This window comes from Geotrypetes seraphini, chromosome 11 (assembly GCF_902459505.1).
Source record: "Geotrypetes seraphini chromosome 11, aGeoSer1.1, whole genome shotgun sequence".
Taxonomy (NCBI): Eukaryota; Metazoa; Chordata; class Amphibia; order Gymnophiona; family Dermophiidae; genus Geotrypetes; species Geotrypetes seraphini.
In genome coordinates, this window is record NC_047094.1 from 126,446,051 (window position 1) to 126,465,871 (window position 19,821).

Consider the following 19,821-nt stretch of genomic DNA (forward strand, 5'->3'; position numbering starts at 1 on the left):
GGCACTCCCCCAGAATAATATGCGGTGATTGCAACTGGTACAAAATGCAGCGGTTAGACTACTTTGTGGACTGAAGAAGTTTGAACACGTAACACCTTCCTATCGACTTCTACACTGGCTGTCGATGAAGGCACGTTTGAAATTCAAGTTTGGTTGTTTTTGCTTCAAGGTACTTTATGGCTTAGCCCGTAAATATATAACAGACCTTTTCTCTTTCACAACCAAAAGACATAGGCGAAGCTCACACCCGAACTTTGTTTCACTACCGTTTAGAGGTTGTAAATTTAAAAGTCATCACTAACATCTTTTCTCACATCAAGCGGCATTATGGGGTAAAGATCTAGAAAAATTGCTAATGCCTACTACTTATAGGGAATTCATGAAATGCCTAAAAACACATCTGTTCCTGAAATACTTAGGAAACCAACCTATACAATCTTAGTCCTCAACAAATGATCTCTAGAACTGTTAATCACTAATTCGGAACTTTGTTTATTCCACTCAATCTGTAACATCTTTAATCATTGTAACCGCATATAACTTCATGGTCCTATGGTATATAAATTGTTATTCTTATTCTTATTATCACCTCCATGGGTGTCTCCCACCTTCACTACTCCACTGATAATGCCAACATTGTAGGCATCTCTAATCTAGGTCAAGATTACCATGCCTATAATGTTGGCGTGATTGTGTTAGAGATGCCTACTAATGTCTAACTTTTAAAAACATCCCCAATCCACCCCCGAATCATGCCTAAAAATATTTAAGCAAATAAAACAGGGGAAACAAAACCACAAACTCAAACGCAAAAAGACAAAGTGGAATTGTCCCAATCAGGATGGTGAGCACTAAAAAAGTGTCCTTCAACTCATCTGATGAATGCAAATATCTTTATTGGTTCAATATCTTGTATATATATCCAAAGACTCAACGACCCGACATATACATGTTTTGGCCCTACCGGCCTGCCTCAGGAGTCTACAAATATATACATGGATATATATGTTAAAAATGATCAAAATATTTATTACATTAATAGCAAAGTTAAAAACATGTGAAATCAAATATAAATAAATGAACAGCAAAGAATAGACATGATTGCTTAAAAATGGACATATAGTTTCATTAAACTCAAAGGCCCTGATTCTCAAAAGTGCATCCCGATTTTAGGCAGCTGTAGGCATCCTACAGCTGTCTAATCAGCCAATCGGGATGCACGTTTTTAAAAAAAAAATGCTCCCCAGGCAAGCCTGAAGGCGCCTCCGGGAACCTAGGGAGACCCGCAAGATGCCTAAGCTCGTCTAATGGCCTTAGGCGGGCCTTAGGCTGAACCTAGGCGGCCCTACGCGTCTCCCTAGTAGAGGAGAAGCTTAAAATGTAGGTTAGCAAAATGCTGGACTACATTGTAAGTAGACGCGGCCACTATACTTATCGCGGCAAGGGATCTCTCTGCCGCTATAAGTATATCGGGCCGCGGCCCCCTGACTAGGAGGGTGCCCAAACCCTATGCCCGAAGACGCACCCCCCCTACACTACCGTCCGCCCCCCCTGACAGTACCGATCTCCCCCCCCACGACAATATCGATTGCTGGCAGGAGGGTGCCCAATCCCTCCTGCCCGAAGACGCACCCCCCTCCCCGGCGCTAACAACCTCCACTCCACCAAACCTGTTCTTAGATGGGTCTTGCACGTCTTGAGCCAGCAGGCACGCCTCGTCGAAATGAAGCGGGCCCGCCCCTTCCCGGCCCATCCCGCAGAAACCTAAGGCCTGATTGGCCCAGGCTCTAGAAACCTGGACCAATCAGGCCTTATGCATAGCTGGACCGCCCATCCCCACTAAGTCTAAGGTCTGTTTGGCCAATCATGCCTTAGATTAAGTGGGGATGGGCGGACCCGCTATGCCTAAGGCCTGATTGGTCCAGGCTTCTAGAGCCTGGGCCAATCAGGCCTTAGGTTTCGGAGGGATGGGCAGGGAAGGGGTGGGCCCGCTTCATTTCGACGAGGCGTGCCTGCTGGCTCAAAACGTGCAAGACCCATCTAAGAACAGGTTTGGTGGAGTGGAGGTAGTTAGCGCCGGGGAGGGGAATGCGTCTTCGGGCAGGAGGGATTGGGCACCCTCCTGCCAGCTATCGATATTGTCGGGGGGGGGGAGATCGGTAGTGTCGGGGGGGCGGACGGTAGTGTCGGGGGGGGGGCGTCTTCGGGCAGAGGGTTTGGGCACCCTCCTGGTCAGGGGGCCACGGCCCGCTATACTTATAGCGGCAGAGAGATCCCTTGCCGCGATAAGTGTAGCGGGCCGTGTCTAATCTAACCCGATTCTCTAACCCGCGTCTGTAACATGGACGCCGGTTACAGAATCGGGGTTTAGTTTAGGCCGATTCTGAATAGGACGCCTCTCCCGGGCGTCCTATACAGAATTAGGGCCTAGGTGTCTTGCGGGCCTCGCCTTCAATATAGGCGGCCTGCCTAGGGAGCATTTTTTTAAAAAAAACGTGCATCCCGATTGGCTGATTAGACAGCAGTAGGACCGCCTACAGCTGCCTAAAATCGGAACGCACTTTTAGAGAATCAGGCCCTAAATGTCCAAGTTTGTAAGTAAAGAATTGTCACACAGTCTCCTTCTTCCGGACTTTCTTAGTAACCTGTAACACAGTCCTCTTCACCAGAGCAGTTAGTTTCAAAATGTAGGCTTAGAACATTTACTTAGCTGTTTATTCCCCTAGCAGCAGCACTGTCAAACCGTGGCCAGGCAAAGAACAGGAAGAAAAAAATCCCAGCAAACTGGGTAGCAAAAGTAGGCAAGCACTCTCACATGGCTTCACTCCAGCATAACTTTTCCTCAAACAAGCTGTTCTATAAGCAGGAATAATATTCAGAAACACAGGTATAGCATGGAAAACTTATCACAGCCTAGCCTGTGGAGAAGTTTACTATAGAGCCTTTGTCCTGGGTAAGTGCAGGATTTCTCAGGACGTTTCTTGCTGAAACGTTGCTGTGATAATTATGCACAACTGTGGGAGAAGAACGTAATCTGCTCAGCCTGCCTGTTAGCTGGGGAACACCTCCAAACATTTGTTAAACTCAAAATCAAAGCTTTCAGGCACAAACTTAAAGTTCCACATTCTAGGAGAGAAGTACAAATCTCCTCAAAAGAAAAACACAGCTTCACTTGTGGCTCAGAGACTGTAGGCAGAAAACACAGCATAGATGTCTCACTGCATTTCTACATCTAAGGGAAAAGTTTCAGGTCCTACCAGACTCTCCTGGGTGTCCATAGATTCTCCTGGGTCTTGTTCCCAACTATCAGAGGCAGAAACCAGCTCCTCTGCATCTGCCATCTGCCAATCAGTTTCCCTAGTCTCCTCAGGCTGGGGAGAGAAAATCTCCCTTTCCAACTGTCCAGCTTGTCTCTCTCCTGCTTGCCTCCTTACTGCTCGGCATTGCCTGGTTTTAAGCTGTGGAGAGACACTCCCACTAAGCCTAGGTGGGGGAAGGGCCTTCCACACACTGGCTTGTTCCGTTTGGCTATATGCAGTTTCCTTACAGAGACAGGCTGCTGGAAAGGTAGTCATCTCCTGGCAGGGTTAGGGACCAGTTTAAACTGTGTACAGCTTTCCAGCCATTCCTCATCTGTTGCCAACTCTCTGTCTAAGTAGTAGTCAGCTAATTCTGTAGTATGAGATTCTACTTGATCAGCTCTCTTGCATCGGGGTTTAGTGTATTTCCTCCCTATCTCTGGGACAAAACCCAAACCTGACTTGGGTTTGTCATAGACAAAACCCGAAATGGACTTGGGTTTGCCACACTGGGTAACTTTGATAATTGCCTAGACAAATATTTTTACTCAAGAATTTCCTTCTTTTGACCAGATAAATTTTGTCAATTAATATTTTTTACTAAGAGCCCTTGGAGAAGTAGTGCTTTACTTTAACTTCAGCAGTTGTTCTTGTTTCCTATAAAAGAAAGGTGTGTTTCTTAATGTTTGACTCTCCAAAAATGTTATGCTGAAGGATAGTATGATCAATAACTAGGAAAAACCTTCAGTAATCAAAAATACCCTGTTAGTTTTACTCAGCAGAGGAATAATAAAATTGGAGAAAAAGGTCCTTTTGTGCAAAAGGCATAGAGGAATTGAATAAGGTTCCCAAGAAACTGTAGGGAGAATCTTCACTGTTGAATTTCAGAAAAAGCTTGAAATCAACACTTCATCCTCCTTGGATTAGATGAGGGATGGATCACTTATTCATGTGGTCAATATGATATTTATATATCGTTGATTTGGCATGGTTATTATTTCTTTAGAATGAGTAGCTATTAGTTTCTCCCCCTCAGTGTTTTTACTTATATGTCATATTTATTTCTTTTATTTTAACCTGTGTATCATCTGAATTTGTTATTATGGAAAGGTTATAGAATTTGTATAAATAAATAAATGTGAGGTGTGTTATTGGGTTAGTGGAACCTAGGTGTCTAAGTTTCATAATAGGATAGGATCCTACTGTGCACGCTTGTGGCATTTAAGTGGAGGCAACCAGTTATAGAATTGTCCCTAATATCTGTGTCCTAGTAAGTCTTTATGGTCTTCATGCTTTAGGACAGGGGTGTCAAAGTCCCTCCTCGAGGGCTGCAATCCAGTCGGGTTTTCAGGATTTCCCCAATGAATATGCATGAGATCTATTAGCATACAATGAAAGCAGTGCATGAAAATCCTGAAAACCCGACTAGATTGTGGCCCTCGAGGAGGGACTTTGACACCCCTGCTTTAGGAGCTGAGAGATAAGAGAGCTTGAAAATAGTAGGACTGGATATGTTGACATACATATTCTAAACACTTTTACATAGGATAATATTGCCAAATGTGTCTACTCACATTAAAATATCTACTTTTCTTTCAGGAAAATGGCCATTTGGAGGTGGAGGTGAGTTTGACAATTGGGGGTCAATTTATAAAGTGTTTTCCTCATGTAAAGTATGTTTTACATATGGAAAAATGGCCATTGTAAAACTGGGTAGATCTACGCACTTATATGACTAACCATGTTGATAAAATAACATAAACTTTTTATGAAATTCCTGCATAGGTGTTCAGGGAGAAGATGTTTGGGCAGAGTTCTGAGGTACATGCAAAAGAGCACTGTTTCTCAACTCGGTCCTGGAGTACCCACTTGCCAGTCATGTTTTCAGGATACCCCTAATGAATATGCATAAATTTGATTTGCATACACTGTCTCCATTATGTGCAAATTTCTTTCATGTATATTTATGGGGATATCCTGAAAACCTGCCTGGCAAGGGGGTACGTCAGGACCGAGCTGAGAAACACTGCAATAGAGTACGCAAACCTAAATACACCTGCCGTGGTTCAGGTGAAAGTTTTTGCAAAAGTATTTGGGCAGCAGTGGGACTAGTTCTGGGAAACTATTTTATAAAGTTGTATAAGTTTTTTTTTTTTTTTTAATAAACACATTTTTCAACATTCATATGGGTGCCTTCCAATACTGACCCCAAACTTAAGGGTATCAGTTGCAATGACAAATTATGCTTTTTTCTCATTTACCTTCTGGTGATATGGATACAGGGTGGGATATATTGCATACTTGAAGGTTAAAGGGCAACTTCTACAGCACTTGGAATTTTCCATTGAAAACTAATTTTTGCACTCCTATTAGATACAAAGTCCTGCAGGTAGTATCATAATTATGCACCCCTTATTTCCTCCAATTTATTTTATTTATTTGTTTTTTTGTGTTTGATATGGCTTCAAGATCTGGGATCAGGGTGTGCCCAAAATGTGGGAGAAAATTTCAGAACTTCAACATCCACTCCAAGTGCTTAATCTGTTTGAATATCGATTACCGTATTTTCGCGGATATAACGCGCACCCGTGTAAAACGCGCACACGGGTATAGCGCGCAGAAACCACAATATTATGTATAAAAACTTTTGTATACCGCGCTCACTGGTATACCGCGCATGCTGCCCGACTGTCCTTTCGCCCGCCCCGACTCTCCTCTGGCCACCCCGACTCTCCTTTCGCCCGCCCCGACTCTCCTCTGGCCACCCCGACTCTCCTTTCGCCCGCCCCGACTCTCCTCTGGCCACCCCGACTCTCCTTTCGCCCTCCCCGACTCTCCGTGCGCTGTCCCGACTCTCCGTTTACCCGCCCTGCCCCCCCCCGGCAGGACCACTCGCACCCCCACCCCGAAGGACCGCCGACTCCCCGACAATATCGGGCCAGAAGGGAGCCCAAACCCTCCTGGCCACGGCGACCCCCTACCCCCACCCCGCCCGACGCCCGATTCACCCCCCCCCCAGCAGGACCGCTCGCACCCCCACCCCGAACGACCGCTCGCACGCGCTCCCACCCGCACCCGCGATCGGAGCAAGAGGGAGCCCAAGCCCTCTTGCCCGGCCGACTCCCCGACAATATCGGGCCAGGAGGGAGCCCAAACCCTCCTGGCCACGGCGACCCCCTACCCCCACCCCGCACTACATTACGGGCAGGAGGGATCCCAGGCCCTCCTGCCCTCGACGCAAACCCCCCTCCCTCCCTCCAACGACCGCCCCCCCCAAGAACCTCCGACCGCCCCCCCAGCCGACCCGCGACCCCCCTGGCCGACCCCCACGACACCCCCACCCCCCTTCCCCGTACCTTTGCTAGTTGGCCGGACAGACGGGAGCCAAACCCGCCTGTCCGGCAGGCAGCCAACGACGGAATGAGGCCGGATTGGCCCATCCGTCCCAAAGCTCCGCCTACTGGTGGGGCCTAAGGCGCGTGGGCCAATCAGAATAGGCCCTGGAGCCTTAGGTCCCACCTGGGGGCGCGGCCTGAGGCACATGGTCGGGTTGGGCCCATGTGCCTCAGGCCACGCCCCCAGGTGGGACCTAAGGCTCCAGGGCCTATTCTGATTGGCCCACGCGCCTTAGGCCCCACCAGTAGGCGGAGCTTTGGGACGGATGGGCCAATCCGGCCTCATTCCGTCGTTGGCTGCCTGCCGGACAGGGGGGTTTGGCTCCCGTCTGTCCGGCCAACTAGCAAAGGTACGGGGAAGGGGGGGTGGGGGTGTCGTGGGGGTCGGCCAGGGGAGTCGCGGGTCGGCTGGGGGGGCGGTCGGAGGTTCTTGGGGGGGGCGGTCGTTGGAGGGAGGGAGGGGGGTTTGCGTCGAGGGCAGGAGGGCCTGGGATCCCTCCTGCCCGTAATATAGTGCGGGGTGGGGGTAGGGGGTCACCGTGGCCAGGAGGGTTTGGGCTCCCTCCTGGCCCGATATTGTCGGGGAGTCGGCCGGGCAAGAGGGCTTGGGCTCCCTCTTGCTCCGATCGCGGGTGCGGGTGGGAGCGCGTGCGAGCGGTCGTTCGGGGTGGGGGTGCGAGCGGTCCTGCTGGGGGGGGGTGAATCGGGCGTCGGGCGGGGTGGGAACTATGTAGAAAAACTTTTGTATACCGCGCTCACGCGTATAACGCGCGAGGGGTATGCGCGGTAGGTAAAAACGCGTATAACGCGCGCGTTATATCCGCGAAAATACGGTATAACCCAAGAGAATGAAAGCATTGTTCTTGAATGTTTTCTAGAGCACAAAGGATCACTTAAATTGCCCCTGCAATCATTATGAAGCTGAATAAAGTGTGCTTCATATGTAGAAGGATAAGAAGAAGGTAATCTCTGAGCAGAAAGGTGTGAGTTTTGCTCATATACTGTAAGTTGAAAATCTTCCATGGAATGATCTTTCAACATTTCAGTTGCCCATGAGAACCACCAGATAATATTTAAACTGGTGCATGCTTCTTTGGAGGTTTCAAAGTTTACAGCACTGCCATCTTCTAAATGCTTGTGCAAGTCTGAAAGGGCTTCTCTTGGCTGCTATACTTATGAGTGGAGTGGTGAGTTTTGCCCACTCCTTTTAAATTCATTCTGGGTTGTCTCCTCCTTTCAAATTCAAGTTTCCCTGAACCTCATTTTAGCTACTCAGTTATTTGATCTTGCCAGTGAGACTCTTGACTGCATTTGCACAGTTTACTGATTTCAGTGTCAGTTTTTGTACTTCTGATTGTGGTGAATTCCATCAACTTCTGTGACCTCACGTGGAGTCATCTGTTCCCTTTTAATTCAAATTGACACTGAGGTACACTGCCATTAGTACATACCTAAAGTTACCGCTTCATGGACTGTTTCACTTTCCGTTTGTTCTCCACATACTATTTCCTTCACTAGGGTCTTTTTGATGGGTTATATTGTTATTTGGTTGGGTGGCTTTTGGTGCCTTGATTTTGGGTCATAGTTTCTGAGTTTTTGGTATATCAGTTGTTTAAAGTTGTATGTACTATTAGTAATGAAGTTCTGTGCTTTGTGGTTGAATGAGGGGTTCTTCAAATTGTAAATGATGTGTTCTTCAAAGCAGTTGTCCCCAGCCCTGTCCTGGAGGACCACCAGGCTAATCGGGTTTTCAGGCTAGCCCTAATGAATATGCATGAGAGAGATCTGCATATAATGGAAGTGGCAGGCATGCAAATCTGCTCCATACATATTCATTAGGGCTAGCCTGAAAACCCAGGTTAGCCCTAATGGTCCTCCAGTGGTCCTCCAAGACAGGGTTGGGGACCATTGCATTAAAGGATTCATTAGCAACATTGCAACAGATTTTGGTAGTTACTGACTAGAGCAGACGGAGTGTGTCTCAGCTATTGCATGGCCAGATGTGTAAACATTGTATGGATGCATTCCAAGAACTTGTAGAAGTACCATTTTCTGATTTAGGAAGAGGGAATGAAGGGTTCATTGAGTATGTACTGTACTTGCTGACTGTGATATTGGTGGGCAATAAACCTGTTATTTTGTGTGACTTGTTAGTGGTTGGAGAATATCATGATATCCCCTCTAATTCTGGAAAGTTGTATGCACCGATTTCAGACTAGCACAGAATTTGTGCATGTAACTTATAGAATAAAGTCAGTTGTGCCACTGGGGCTTGCGCACATCTGAGAAGTTGAAAGCTATGCTGTTGATAGCAGGGCCTCCCAAGATGGACAAGTTTCAGTCAAGATGTCAGACTAATGATGTATCATCCATCTGGGCAGCAGCAGATGGGCAGTGTTAGAGGTGGAGGCAATGACGTAGTGAGGGTGAGAGGTGCCTGGGGTGGTGGTGCCCCTCCTCCACATTCTCCTTCCCTGCCCCCTCTTGCTGTGTGTACACCACTTCCTTTCCTCCGTACCTCTGTAATGTTCCTAGCGTGAGCAGCAACCCCCAAGCTGCTGTTATGCCAGCATCGGCTCTTCCTCTGACACCACTTCCTAGGTGCAAGTCCAAGAAATGAAATCAGAGAAAGCCAACGCTGATGTGACAGCAGCTTGGTTGTTGCTACTCATGCCAGGAACATTACAGAGGTACAGAGGAAGGGAAGTGACACACACGCATGGTTGGGGATGGGGAGCTGAAGAGGAGGATGGGTGCTTGCGCCCTGGGCGGCAACCCCTTACTGTGCCACTGGGTAAAGGATCTTGTTTGATGTGACAACAGCTACAAAATCAAATTTATACTACACAGAAGAAAGGCCCTGCAATCTACCTCTGTATTCTGCCACAATGATATTCATCAAGTTGCTAGGGCTTGAACACGAGTTGATAGGATCTAACAATTGGCCTTAACAACGAATTATTGGCGATAAAGTAAAGTTATTCACCTCTTACAGGTGTTCTCTGAGGGAAACAGGACATATAATAATAATAATAATAACTTTATTCTTCTATACCGCCAACAATCTAGGCGGTTTACACAGAAGAAAAACTAGTATTGAGTACAAGTACAAGGTATTGAGAATAGAAGTACAGCATGTTATCTAAAGTACAGACAGATTAAAAGTATTGTTATAATGAGATTGATTGCCTGGGGTTTGATGAGTCCTACTAGTTTGCAAAAGTTATGGCAAATGACCCTGTTTGGTTTTGCCCTAGTGAGGCGGAGGTGGTCTGCTGTTTTTTCCTTCTGATTGACGTTGCCTTGCCTCCGCACGGACACTACTCTCCTGTGGGGAGATATCTTTCTTGTTCTTACATTTTAGTTGTATTTGTTCTATCTTTGCTGATATTTTGATGAGTGTACATGTTTATTTGAGCTGTTTGCCATTCTCAATAAAAATATTATTTTTTTAAAAAAGAAGGCTTTTAGTCCAAGCTATGCAATGCACTTTTGCCAGGATGGGTACAGGTTATTGGAAAAATTGTTGGAATTCTGACACCACCTTTTGAAGGAACCTAGGACGGATACAAAAAATCACTCTGTTATGATGCACAAAAGGAGCTTTTATCTGCTGGCTGAGGATGGCATTGAAGTTCAATGACAGTGTGGGAGGTTTGATAAAGGGCATGGACAGCAACAAACCTCTTGTAAATTGAACAACTAAAGTCTACACCAGGGGTGTCAAAGTCCCTCCTCGAGGGCCGGAATCCAGTCGGGTTTTCTGGATTTCCCCAATGAATATGCATTGAAAGCAGTGCATGCAAATAGATCTCATGCAGATTCATTGGGGAAATCCTGAAAACCCGACTGGATTCTGGCCCTCGAGGACCGACTTTGACACCTGTGGTCTACACGGAGATGGACTTACCTTCCACAAGTAAGTGCTGAACCCTTACAGACTTGGTCTTGAGGCTAGATTCTAAAAGGTGAAGGTTTTCTAGCAGTTTTTGTATAGGGCAAGAAAAAGGATCTAAGACCTTGCCCTCACATCAGACATCAAACCACTTCTATTTAAAATTGCATGACCTTTTAGTGGAATCTTTTCTGGCAGCAAGCAGGATCCAGGATTCATGTAGTTGGAGGTATGCAAATTCTATACTGCTCAGCATTAAAAACTAAGAGAGCTAGAGATTGAGTGCAGGAGAGACCCCTTTTTCTGAGGATCAGAATGAATTTCAGTCTCCATGGGTCTTCTGATGATAACTCTAGAAATAGAGGATACCAGATCTGTCTCAGCCTATAAGGGGCAATGAGTATCATGGTTTCTCAATCCTGTCTGATCTGAGGAAGAAGGGATTATCTTCAAAAGCTATTCATAAACTACATTAAGTTAGTCCAATAAAAAAGGTATTATTTTTTTTCTTTATGTTTTTGTCTTATTTCTACATATTCAAATATACAAACTGAGGCATGTATGGTGAAACCAGTTATATTGATATCATTAATAATGGGGGCCGTGAACTTCAAACACCCAAACACCCATTGCCAATTGGTGTTTAATGGGGTATGAATATCATCACAAGTTCACAGGACTCCCAAAGAGGATTCCGGAACTTGATTGCTACAGAGATGACTGTGTAACTGCTGAGCGCCTCCCTTGGGCACATATATTGTTTATTTATTAAATTTTATTTCCTCTCAGAAGATTATCATTATTGATCATAGATGGCCTCAGGAGACAATCATGCTTGGAGGCATCATTTGCCTGATCCTGTCACACCTTCTAAGATGCCTTTGCCATGAGACTCCACGGAATATGTTAGAGCAAATGATGGAGAGAATGAAAAACATGCAGGAGCTGATACAGGATAATTCACTCAGGCTAGCCTCTATGCAGGAAGAAATGGTTAACCTGCCTAAACAAATACAGATATCAAACTCCAGATTGGACATCTGTGAGCAACGAGTTGTGAAACAAAACTGGTCCAATGCCAGCTGGACCATAAAATTATAATCAGCCTAACAAAAAACATAGAAGATTTTGAAAACAGGGAAAGGAGAAACAATATTAGACTTCTGTAGGTTCCTGATATATTGATGGACAGGATATTATAGAATTCCTGGGGGATTTTATTCCTAAAGTATTTTCTATAAAATTTTCCCAACCTCTGGAATTTAAGAGGGCTCATAGAATTTTTTCCCCCTGATTTTGCTAAAGACACAGCTGCTACTAGAAAACAATTTTTGGCATTATGGCCTCAGCTGAAGCAATTGGGGGCAATGTACAGGCTCTTCTATACTGCTTTGATAAAAGTCACTCACAGAAACAAAACTGTTTATTATGAAGATCTGATGAAGCTTCAAGAATATATTTCTCAAAACTTAGGGCTCCTTTTGCAAAGGTGCGCTAGCAGTTTAATGCGCGTAATAGTGTGCGCTAAACCACCGGCTCTGCTAGCCACTACCACCTCCTTTAGAGCAGGCAGTAGTTTTATAGTCAGCGCGGGGGTTAGCACGTGATGAAAAGTCACGTGCGTTAACTCCGCTAGCGCGCCTTTGTAAAAGGAGCCCTTAGATGGAATGTCATAAAACTAAGAGCTCCTTTTACAAAGTCGCACTAGCGGGTTTAACGCACACGACTTTTAATCATGCGCTAACCCCCGCGCTGGCCGAAAAATTACCACCTGCTCAAGAACTAAAGGAAGTTAAGAATTCTGTTACTTATGGTAACGTTTTAGAATGCTCTGACATCTTGCAGATCAGACCCAGCTCTCCTGTTGCCAGAGTGTAGTCATGCCTTCCAAGCCTCGTTCTGATCAATGCTCCACCCTTTCCTGAGCTATAATAATACAGGATATCTGAAAGCCGATCATGTAGGGAAGAGAATGAGAGAAGAATGACACCTTCACAAGTATTAAGAGGAGATTCCGTCAGCTTTGAGGGATAGCAACAGCTGGGAAGCGTCCATGATAGCTGAGGGATCTTTTTGCGCTTACTGTCTCTGGACTGCCGGGCGGATCTAACTCAGCCAGTAACCGGGCGGCAGAGAGACAGGAAGATGCCGGTTGCAGGCACTCGGCCCTCTATTGGGGTTGTTCCTTGTACTTGTCACTGCCGCTGCCTATGATCGGGTAGATGCCTAGGTGGCCCTCGCCTATATCAAGAACAGTCTGTTGCAGTCTATGCTTTCCCCGTCGCCCACCATCCCGGACCTGAATGGCCACAAGGAGCAGCACTTCCCTGTGCCATAGGAGATGATGAAGAATAAGCCTATAACTCTGAAGGATAGCAAACAACCCAGAATCCAGTGAGCCCTGGCCATGCTGGTGGTGGTCAGCAAAGCCCTCATTGTCTACTTTTATTATTTAATCTATCAGGACAAGAAGGTATAAAATACAAAGTAGTTGTGGCATTCCTGGGAAATTATAGTTTATAGAAATTGCCAGGATTGCTGAGAACAATAGTGCAAGAGTTCTACTGATTGGAAGCAAAACTGGGAAAAGAGGGACTTATCACACCAACAGGCAACAGATCCATTTTTAAGGATGTATATTTGAATATAGTATGCTGGTCACCTTTCTTATTGCTATATTCACTGTGACATTGAGAAGCTATTGGAGTGGAGTATCAGAAATTGAAGTCTTGAGATCTGCAATGATTTGTGATAGTAAAGACTATAAGGAAAAAAGAGGAAAATGCAAGTCTGTCTCCCTTATTAGTAGTGGTATGTGTGGTCATCTGTTATTTTGCTGTTGTTGCTTTACAAAGGGCTGATGTATGTCATAATAGCAATTTTCTGTATAACGTCTGGAAGCATGATTAGATAAAGGTGGTATGAACGGAGAGTGGGTATTAACAGTAATATAAGTTGCTGTAAGTATTATAATTTTAGAAATAGAACAATTGAGGTGCTATTAAGTTTACTATATTTGAGGCAGCAATTTAATGGATTAGTATTATTAATTCTTGATTTTAAATGATTAATTAATCTAATTATTTGATTATTAATATGACATTGTGTATGAAAAGATGGGAGATGTTTATTTGACTCATAGAAGTACTTTATTATTCTAAACAATTTAAGTCACTGAAGTAATGATTTAACATTGAAAGTACATTGATTGTTTAGTAAACACTTATTGTCAAAGTAGGATATTCTGTTTTGTTCTATATATTTCATGGCTAAAGGGGCTAAATGAATTACATTCCACACTGTTTAATTTAATATTCAATACTTGATAATATTATTAGAGTAGTGTAATGGTTAATAATTGGAATTATAATTTAGTTAATGTTAATATTAATTATTACATGGGGGATTTAATTTTGGAAAAGTGTCAAAGTGCCTAAGGGGGGTGGTAGTTGCTAGTCATCAAGGGTGCACCCAAGTTTAAGAAATACTTATTGGGATGGGTTTGGAGGTAGGGGTATGGGGTTTAGATTGGGATCCTGGATGTGGGGGGAAATTTTATTGACTTATGTGTTCAAAGGGAAATCAAGAGAATATTTGGTACTATGGTATAATCATTTAAAATGGCTTTAAAAATAGTTTCACTTAATGCCAATGGACTTAACCATCCGATAAAGAGAAAAAAACACTCAACTTTTTAAAACAGCAGAAGGCAGACATATATTTTATTAAGGAGACTCGCTTATCTGCTATTGAAGTGGCCAAGTTGGAAGAGGGGTGGATTAAACATAGTTTTTTCGCTCCTGCTGTGTAGAAAAAGGCAGGGATGGCTATCCTAGTACATAGAAAATGCTCAGCTGCATTTGGTGTAATTACAGCAGATCCTAAGGAAAGATGGGTTCAAGTGGACATGAACTCAGAAAAAATAATCTGATGCATCTTAATATTTATGCTCCTAATTTAAATCAGGCTGAATTTTTCAAAACTCTCCAGCAGTTGATTCTGCCACTGGCAACTTCTAATTTAATAGTAGAGGGGGGACTTTAATGCTGTTATGGATCCATTGTTGGATAAACATCCCAGTGAGATACTAAAAACATTAAGTTTAGATAATTTAGTACAGTGCTGTGGCTTGAAAGATATATGGCAGATTCTTCATTTTAATGCTTGGGAATTTTCTTTCTGTTCTCATGTGCATAAATCGTTTTCAAGAATAGATTATTTTTTTTGTTTCAGATCAATTAACGCAGGAGGTTACAAAGGCCAGCATAGACCTGATTATTTTGGAGATTCAATAATACATTGCTTGCAGATTTAAACTTTCGTGAGGAATTTCAAATAAAAATGAATGAAAATTTTCAATTCAATACCTGAGGAAATCTCTTTAGAAACATTGTGGGATGCTTTTAAAGTTACTATGAGAGGGCAAATTATTTCATATTCAGCATATATCAGGAGATTGTTAAAAAAGGAATTTATTAATTTAGAACAAAATATTAAGAATATAGAGTCACAATTGGCCTCAAAATGGGAACAAATTACTTTACAGGCCCTCTTGAAAGCTAAATATAAATACAATGAGATTTCCTCACATTGGCTAGGAAAGATTTGTTTTCTCAACAGACTCTGTATTATGGAAACTAAAATAAAGTGGGAAGATTATTGGCTAATTATCTTAAGGCCAAAAAAGTAAAGTAAAGATTGTGGCCATTAAAGATGAGAAGGGTGAAACTCATTCTCAAATTGGACATATTTTAAATCAATTTCTGAACTATTACAAAGCTTTATATTCTTCTGAGCTTTATTCAAATAAAGAAACTGAGGGATTAGAGTTTTTAAAGTTAATCAAGGGGCCAAAAATTCCCGAGCATATAAAAGGAAATTTTGAGGGGCCTATATCACTTAAAGAACTTCCAACAGCGTTGAAGTCCCTTAGAGTCCAGGTGGTGATGGATTCACTGTGGAGTTTTATAAATCATTCCAAATTACATTATTACCACATATTTTAAATTTATATCAGTCACAACTAAATAAAGGTTATATTTCAGGTACTATGACAGAATCTTTAACTATTTTGCCAAAGCCAAATAAAGATCCCATGTTGGTTTCAAATTACAGGCCTATTTCTTCAATTAATGTAGATGGAAAACTTCTGGCTAAGTTATTGGTTTTATGCTTAGCCAAGGCTCTCCCTTATGTTATCGGTATGCAGCAAACAGGATTCATTGCTCAAAGAAATTCTTCAAATACCACCAGACTGGCTTTTCATATGCTGAATTTAACAAAAGCCATGGAAGATCTGGTCTTCTCTGTATCTTTGGATGCAGAGAAGGCCTTTGATCGTGTAGAATGGACCTTCATGTATCAAGCAATAGATTGGTTTGGTGTAGGATATGGATTTATTCAAATGATTCAAACCTTGTATAGTTCCCCTTCTGCCAGATTATATATTAATAATACTTTTTCAGAACATTTTCATCTGGAGAGGGGAGTTAGACAAGGGTGTCCACTATCCCCTTTGCTTTTGACATTGTTCTGTAACCCTTGTTATTGGCTATTCAACAGGCAAAGGAGATACAAGGTATTCCTTATGCAGGTCAGGAATATATGCAGATGATATTTTGCTTCATTTAAAGAATCCTGAATATACCATTCCGCATTTACTAGATTTGATTGACCGATTTGGAAAATTTTCTGGATATAAAATAAATTGGAGTAAATCAAAGGTTCTTCCGCTAAATGTACATTGTGTCAAAGGATTAGTTGATTCATTCCCTTTCCTTTGGAAGGAAGAGGGTATAAAAAATTTAGGTATTTGGATTCAAAAAACGCTGGAAGATACAATGAGAGTAAACAAAAAGTCTTTATTGCTGAAGGTCACAGAATTGTGTGAGCAATGGAACCCATTACATCTTTCTTGGTGGGGGAGAGTTCAAACTGTCAAGATGATGATTTTGCCTGTAATTTGCTACCAAATGAATATGTTGCCAGTTTATTTTCAAGAATCCTTTTTAAGAAATTAAATAGTATTCTTACTAAATTTGTTTGGCTGGGTAAAACTGCCAGAATACCTTTAGTATCTTTACAAAAACCAATTGTGGCGGGTGTGGTAAATTTTCCAAATTTTTATAGGTACCATCAGGTTTTTATACTGTGTCAGGGTATGTATTGGATCCTTTCTGAGCTCATAGAACATTTCCCTGATTGGCTTTACTTAGAATGGCAACTTATGTCCCCATTAAGATTATGTCATACGGTCAGTATCAAATTGCCCAGAATTTATAAAGACAATAGTATCTTATTTGCCACATGGAGCACCTTAAAATTTATTAACAACTTAACAGAGATTCCAGTAGAAAAATCCATGTGTCAGTCCTTATGGTTGAACTCCAAGATTCAAATTGGCGAGTCTAAGATCCTCTGGAAGCTTTGGTTGCAGGCAGGTATATGTACGCTAGATCAGTGTTCTTCAACCGCCGGTCTGCAGAAATTTTCTGCCGGTCCGCAGGGCTGGCACGTCCATCAGGCAGAAGGGAAGGCTTCCAAATGAGATGCGAGACGCGCGTGAGGAGCCGCTGCCCACAGCTTTGTGCAATGCAGCACTCAGGGAGCCGGCCGAAGACACTGCATTGATCGCACCGTGGACCGCCCTGAAGGTAACACCGGGGGGCAAGCCAGAAGACAAGGTACAGCATGGAGGGAGAGAGACAACAGTAGGGGGAATGCTTTTATTTTTTATTTAGTGTTTGATTTACATCTTCTGTCTGTTCAGGAAGAAATGCATTTGTTTATTTTCCTCTGGGGTTGTACTGCTTGCAGAGTCTTGCATCTTAGGGTTTGTTTGTAAATATTAGTACTTTTAGTTTTTGGTTCTGCATTTGCATGGGGTTATCTGTTTTCTGGTAGGAATGAATGTTGAAAAGCATAGTGTGCTTTGTGTATTTTAATTTTGTGGTTAACCATTATGTGTTGTTAATACGATTATATTGTGTGTGTGTGTGTGTGTGTGTATATATATGAAAATGAATGGAAAAATTGTGTTATAATTAATACTATTATGGGGGTGGGGTCTGGAGATGGGCATGACTTAGCCCAGTGTTCATCAACTGCTGGTCCACGGACTGGTGCCGGTCCACAAAATAATTATTTTATTTCCACTGGTCCATAGGTGTCAAAAGGTTGAAGAACACTACTCTAGATGATGTGATATCTAATGGGCAAATGCTTGATTTTTCACGACTGCAACAATCATTCGGTATTTCAGTATCTCAAATATATAAGTTGTTGCAGTTGAAGCAAGACATTCAGAAGGGGTTCCCTGATTGGTGAAATCAAAAAAATTAGTATAGTTTGCCGGGCCTATTCTTCCAGACAGATTTGCTGGGGCATCAGGCAGCCAAGTGGTATAAATTAATATCTGGCTATATGAATAAGAAAACAAAAACAAGTTTGAGAGATATTTGGAGCATTGAGATTAAGCAGAAGATTTCTGCTACTCAATGGCCACAGATTTGGTCTTGGAGAATGAGGTATACAGCTTCAGCATCTATGAGACAAACCTGTTTTTTTTTTTGTTGCATAGAAGTTTTTGGACCCCTTTTTGTTTGCAGAAATTAGATAGGTCTAAGTTAAATAGATGCTGGCACTGTCATCTCGATATAGGGACACTAGATCATCTATTGTTCTACTGTCCTTTGATACTCAGTTTTTGGAGATTTATATGGGGACAAATTACTCTGATTCTGGAGACTGTGGTTCTGCTGTCATATGAAGCAGTATTATGTGGGACGCTGTTATCTCTTACATCTCCAATAGACAGGCATAAAAACAGGTTATTGGGTATAATGACTAGGGTAGCCATCCAAATGATTCCGAAAATTGTGAACGCTTAAATTTTACTTTTTGGTAGAATTTGATATGCTTGTGTTATCGTTACAAGAAAATGATGTCTGAACAAAGGGATAATATTAAGTGGTTTAATCTGACTTGGGGGTCCATTGACCAATTTTATTGATTCTAATTGAATGGTTTTTCCCTTTACTTTTGGTTATACAGTGGTGCCTCACACAACGAACTTAATTGGTTCCAGGAGCAAGTTTGTTATGTGAAACGTTCGTTATGTGAAACGCGTTTTCCCATAGGAATACATGTAAAAAAAAATAATTCGTTCTGCAGCATAAAATATGCTAAGATGACATAAAAAAGATAAATTTTTTGTTATTATTTTTATTTAGATACATCTAAAAACATACATCTCCCTGTCCTTTTACTTCCACTATCTTCCTATCCCATCTCTATTCCCTTTTGTCCCTCTCCCCATGATCAATCATCTCACCACCTCTCTCTGCCCTCACCCTCAGGGTTCAAGATTGCTTCCACTCTTTTTCCTGTTGTTCTCTCTGCCTGTCACCCTATGATTTAGCATCCCTTCTGCCCTTGTCCAATATTTCCCCTTCTCTCCCTCCCTCTCATCCCCTGCTCCAACATGTGCTTTCAGCGGCCTTCTCCCCCCTTAAGCGTCTTTTCTTCTCCACTCCACCTTTCCTCCCTCCCTGCCTCCACCTTTGTGGCGCTTTTGCACCCGACCGACAACAGAACAGGCCCGGTCGGACAAATCTCCCTGTCCTGTAGCCGCGAATCTAAATTACCTTCTTACAGCAGCTGGATTATTGAAGCTGCTGTAAGAGGTAATTTAGATTCGCGGCTACAGGGCAGGGAGGTTTGTCGGCCGGGCCTGTTGTCGGTCGATCGGGGGACCTGACCAGCTGTGCACATTCTTCGGGGCGGACCGCCCCCTCCCCCCTCTTTCGTTCGCCATTGCCTTCTTCCTACCTGCCCTGCCGCAGCCGCACACAGCCGAACGGAAGTCTTCCTGATGTCAGCGCTGACGTCGGAGGAAGGGAGGGCTTTGCTTAAGCCCTCCCTCCGACGTCAGCGCTGACATCGGGAAGATTTCCGTTCGGCTGTGTGCTGCGACAGGGCAGGTAAGGAGAAGGAGACTACCCTCGCGGCTCGACCAACCCCGCTGCGATCCAACCCCGCAGGAACCCCGGACTTCGTTGTGTGAAACGAAGTCCGTTGTACGAATCAAGACATAAAGTTCGTTGTGCGCAGCGTTCGCTGTGCGAGGCGTTCGCTGTGCGAGGCACCACTGTACTTTTTACATACAGGAAAGGGGGATGGGTGGGAGGGAGAAAGATAATGTATAAAGACTGGTTTATTTATGAGTTGTTAG

At 43.4% G+C, this 19,821-nt stretch overlaps 1 protein-coding gene across 1 annotated transcript in view; it reads left to right on the plus strand.

Annotated features, from left to right (window-relative positions):
- Positions 1-19,821, plus strand: part of LOC117368880 — a 499,867-nt gene that overhangs the window by 138,482 nt on the left and 341,564 nt on the right. Inside the window, exon 12 of the mRNA XM_033962624.1 lies at positions 4,899-4,922. Coding sequence (XP_033818515.1) covers positions 4,899-4,922 — 24 coding nt within the window. The remainder of the gene's footprint in view (positions 1-4,898; positions 4,923-19,821) is intronic.